We start from the raw sequence: 5,332 nt of genomic DNA, 5'->3' as shown, positions 1-5,332 counted from the left end.
TTAACACCAAGGAACAATTAGCCGATATCTTTACCAAGCCACTAGATGAACAAACTTTTAACAAGCTTAGGCATGAGCTAAATATTCTTGATTCTCGGAATTTCTTTTGATGTTTTGCACACATAGCTCATTATTATACTTTTGATCATATCTCTATCATGTGCTATGACTAATGTGTTTTCAAGTATATTTCGAAACCAAGTCATAGGTGTATTGAAAGGGAATTTGAGTCTTCGGCGAAGACAAAGGCTTCCACTCCACTCCATCAAATTACTTATCCTTCGCCGTCGCTCCGAGCAACTCTCCAACTTTGGTATAATCTTCACTCATATTTTGTTTGCCAAAGGAAGAGAAAGTAGTTATAAAAGGGCTTATATCTCACTCAAGTATCCGTTTTTGGCGATTCATGCCAAAGGGGGAGAAAGTATTAGCCCAAAGCAAAAGGACCGCACCACACCACCACCAATTTTCAAAATTTGAAGTTAAGAAAAGGTTCTTGAAATGATGAATTTTTCCAATTGATATCTTATTGTATTCAAAGGGGGAGAAAGTAGTATTTTCAAAATTGGTATCTTAAAACCCTCTTGAACACTAAGAGGAGGATTTTATTGAGGGGGAGTTTTGTTTAGTCAAAGGAAAAACATTTGAAACAGGGGGAGAAAATTTCAAAATCTTGAAAATGCTTCTCAAAATCTTATTCATTTACCTTTGACTATTTGCAAAAAAACTTTGAAAAGAATTTACAAAAGAATTTGCAAAAACAAAACATGTGGTGCAAGCGTGGTCCAAAATATTAAGAATATAAAGAAACAATCCATGCATATCTTATGAAAATATTTATTGGTTCAATTCTAAGTAATCTTTGCACTTACATTATGCAAACTAGTTCAATTATGCACTTCTATACTTGCTTTGGTTTGTGTTGGCATCAATCACCAAAAAGGGGGAGATTGAAAGGGAATTAGGCTTACACCTTTTTTCTAATTGATTTTGGTGGTTGAATTTCCCAACACAAATAATTGGACTAACTAGTTTGCTCTAGTGTATACAAGTACTTCAAAGAAAATGGGAAGGAAGTGTTTTTGCCTTCTGAAAGGAAACTATTACATATGGCAGACAGCAGGTAATAACACAAAACTTGAGACATTGTTAAAACTATATATGTGGTTATGGTCGGACTCAGACCATTGATGTCTCATGGCAGTTCCTCATGATGCCAATGAGTTGAAGAGCTTTAAACAGCAAGGGCGGAGAAACTAAAATGTAATTTCAATCACCGCTCACAGATCCTCAGCATCTTGTTTAGATGATTTGGGGTGCCCTTCATACTCTAACTTCGCCCCTAAGCTTGCAGTGTTGACCCTGAATTTCAGCCTTATCTTCTCCATCACGTCTTGAATTTGTTCATTCTCCGGATCGGACAGCGGATAGCTGCCCACCAGTGCAGCCAGTTGCTCGATATTCTTCCTGACCCGAGCTGTGAAGGCATTCTGATCAATGAGAATTGCAGACGTCCACACATCCAGACAGCCCTGAAAGAAACCCAGTTCTTCACCGACCTGGAAACCCATCTTTAAACCAACCTGCCTCCCCTCTTCCTTTCCAGATGCCAAACCATCATTATAGCCATTTATGTACCCCTCCTGGTAATGTGTCTCATCTAAGAGTACAGTTGGTTCAAGAAAATCAGCATCAATCTTAGCTTGCTGATCCATAATATGAACAAGAGCCTAGTTTAGCTCTCCAACAGATAGTTCTCAAGAAATGTGATTCCAGAAAGCCTGCTTCATAGTAAAAAATAAAAGGATGGGCATAATAAGAAACTAAATGAAGACATGCTAAAGGAAAAAAGGAGTTAACAAAACTGCACTGAAATAATACTGTAAATCAAGAGAGGGAAAATGTTTAGCCGACATGAGAAAATAGGGGACCAAATGGATTGATCTTGAAATAAAATACCACGACACATACACTAAGTCAGGAGTGCTCCAAAAATACCAAACCAAACCCTCGCTTTTTACTCCGTTCCAATGCCATGACACACACTAGCAGTGCCCCAAAAAATCCCAAACCAAATCTTTGTATTTCATGCACTTCGCTTTTCCCTTCCCTTTTCCCTAGGGAAAAAAACTGAACCAAAACCCTTGCATCGCTAGGACTAGGAGCAGAGCAGGGCACAACGAAGCAGATTAGCCGCTTACCTGGACCGTTGCAGCGATGGCGGCCAGATTCGGAGTCCAAAGCGGCGGCCGCTGTCGCCGGAGCCGTAGGTGGGCAGGGATGCTTGGGGAGGGAGGGAGGGAGCGTGAGTTGCAGGAGACATAGGATGGAGAGAGAGGATGCGAGGAGGAAAGAAGTGTCACCTAGAAGCCTCCAGATAAGACACATGGACGCACGAGAGAGCATGGGAACCAACGATTGACGATCGAACGGCTAAGATAATTCGACTGACGTGGATGGGCTATCAGGCCGTGTTTCCTTCCTGCTTTAATAATAAGGAAAAGTCTTACAGGTGCCAAAGGTTCACAATAAGCCAATAAAAAGATCAAGAAAGGGTTCAAACAAAGGGAGCAAAAAGACATCCCAAAGGCACCCTGGTCTGGCGCACCGGACTGTCCGGTGTGCCACCGGACAGTGTCCGGTGCACCAGGGCACTCGAGGCTGAACTTGCCACCTTCGGGAAAATGGAAGGCCGCTCCACTATAATTCACCGGACTGTCCGGTGAAGCACCGGACTGTCGGGTGTGCCAGCGGAGCAACGTCTACTTCGCGCGCAACGGTCAACTGCAACGCATTTAATGCGCGCCTGCGCGCACAGAGGACAGAGCACGCGCAGTTGGCGCACCGGACAGTCTACAGGACCTGTCCGGTGCACCACCGGACAGCCCAGAGGCCCCACCTGTCAGAGCTCCAACGGTCGAACCCCAACGGCCTGCTGACGTGGCTGGCGCACCGGACAGTACAGCAGACTTCCAACGGCCACATTTTGGTGGTTGGGGCTATAAATACCCCAACCACCCCACATTCAATTGCATCCAAGTGTTCCACCTTCAACACATTACAAGAGCTATAGCATTCAATTTTAGACACTCCAAAGAGATCAAATCCTCTCCCAAGTCCGGAATCACTCCAAATCAAATAGTGACTAGAGAGAGCGACATTCGTGTTCATTTGAGCTCTTGCGCTTGGATTGCTTCTTTTCTTTCTCATTCTTTCTTGTGATCAAACTCAATTGTAACCAAGGCAAGAGACGCCAATTCTGTGGTGGTCCTTGCGGGAACTTTGTGTTCCGTTTGATTGAGAAGAGAAGCTCACTCGGTCTAAGTGACCGTTTGAGAGAGGGAAAGGGTTGAAAGAGACCCGGTATTTGTGACCACGTCAATGGGGAGTAGGTTTGCAAGAACCGAACCTCGGTAAAACAAATCATCGTGTCACACTCTTTATTTGCCCGCGATTTGTTTTTCACCCCCTCTCTCGGACTCGTTCATATTTCTAACGCTAACCCGGCTTGTAGTTGTGCTTAAGTTTATAAATTTCAGATTCGCCCTATTCACCCCCCCTTTAGGCGCTTTCAGAATCGAACTCCTCGATGTGTGACTCCTCTTCAACCACATGTTCTTCTCCTATGGGGTGTGAGAAAGCAAGGGTGAGCTCACACATGTTCATCGCTCCACAAGTTGTGGAGAATAATGTGGCATGAACTCACCAAAGGTGGGAGTTCATGTGATGTGTAAGGCTAATCAACAACAGGGGTTAAAGCTGAGCATTGCTTTTAATCAGTTGTTCAAAATTTTATTAGCAGATACTAGATGTAAGTAAATACCAAACCATAATAAATAATAATAGAACAAAATTAACAAATAATCCCATGCAATGCATATGACAAATTGAGTTTAAGTTTCATAATTTAATCATGCGAGAGTCCTGAGCTGCTCATGACCGTGAGCTTGGCTAGTATACCAGTTTTACACTCTGCAGAGGTTGTACCCTGTACCCACAAGTCGTGTATCCCATGTCACCTGGGTTTGCAAAGCCCTTAGACACTACCGAGGTGAATGGCTAGGGATCCACTACGAGGCCTTTACAAAGTTCCACTAGCTTCCGAAAACCCGCTACAGCTTATGGGAAGAGCACTTGCAAGAATCCCCCGTCTGACCGCCATCGCAGCAAAATCAACCCGAGAACCTCCTTGCATGTAACTCTCCCTACTGCCCTTGCCCCTTTCGGGTAAGGTAGTCTTCCACTAGCTTTCCTAATTAGTTAGCTAAGGGCGTCTCATTCCACCCTTGTGGTGGCACGTGTTTCTCAAGTTAAGCTTCATGTTCCAATTAAAAATATAATGATCTTAACATGAACATAAATAAAATAACAAAATAATTGGAACATGTATGTAATGAAATATTAACCCAAAACCATGTAAAGCAATTAGCATATCTACCTAAGTGATTCAGGGGTAAACAAGGTAAAAAGGATAAACATACTAGGGTGACCTATTGGGTCCCATCAAAATTAAGCCTATGCATTGAATAGTGATAATAAAGAACAATATTGGGTAACCAAAAGTGGATCAAGGGCACAACTTGCCTGTCACTTGAGATTCCAGTTACCAGAATGATTCTTCAGATCCTCGTGACCTCGCGCTAGTCGTATCAATACAAACAAACATGGTATAGACAAAATTAATATCACACCAAGCATAAGAACATACTGCATAATAATGATCTACGCGAAGCTACGAGATCGTGGGATCGAGAACTACTAAGATCGGAGTCGTGGTCATCAAGTTATGATGTGATTAAATGGTTAAATTAGGTTCCATGTCTATTTTATAATTCCAGAGAAAAGATAACCGACAGTAGTAATTAATTCAACTTTAATCCAAGTTATAATTTGACCATAGGTCATATTTTAGTAGATTATAATGATAAGAAAATTAACAAGTCTAACCAACATAAATTAAATAAAGATCTAATTAGAAAAAAATGAGACACGGTATAATAAATGTTGTTAATGCTAGTAAATATTCATATGAAGCTAACGCAACTGGAACGAGTCAATTCGGAGTTAAAATGAGGAAGTTATGAATTTCCTAAGGTTTTATGTATTTGATATAAGATTAATTAGGAAATAAATTTTTAAAGTGGCTGTTGGGGTCGTGCTTCGGTGCGCCGAAGGTCTCACACGAAGAAGCAGCTTCGGCTGAAGTCGTCTCCAAGAGATGGCCGAAGGTCCCTTTTCATGGAGCTTCGGCGTTTTAAACCGACATAGAGATAGAATGACCTTTTTATACATATAGGTCTGAGTCAATGCTATAAACTTTCGCAAGGGGCAT

General features: G+C 42.1%; 1 protein-coding gene across 1 annotated transcript; it reads right to left on the bottom strand.

Annotated features, from left to right (window-relative positions):
• Window positions 1–1,127: 1,127 nt before the first annotated feature.
• Window positions 1,128–2,225, bottom strand: LOC109941502 (uncharacterized). The gene is made up of 2 exons (XM_020542532.3): window positions 2,202–2,225; window positions 1,128–1,781 (listed from the first exon to the last, which is right to left on the bottom strand). Exon 2 carries the CDS (start codon window positions 1,713–1,715, stop codon window positions 1,281–1,283), a length of 435 nt encoding a protein of 144 aa, XP_020398121.1. The 5' UTR covers window positions 1,716–1,781; window positions 2,202–2,225; the 3' UTR covers window positions 1,128–1,280.
• Window positions 2,226–5,332: the final 3,107 nt, after the last annotated feature.

This window comes from Zea mays, chromosome 8, assembly GCF_902167145.1.
Source record: "Zea mays cultivar B73 chromosome 8, Zm-B73-REFERENCE-NAM-5.0, whole genome shotgun sequence".
Classification (NCBI taxonomy): domain Eukaryota; kingdom Viridiplantae; phylum Streptophyta; class Magnoliopsida; order Poales; family Poaceae; genus Zea; species Zea mays.
The sequence above is the reverse complement of the archived record's forward strand: the minus strand, read 5'-3'. Positions and strand labels throughout refer to the sequence as shown.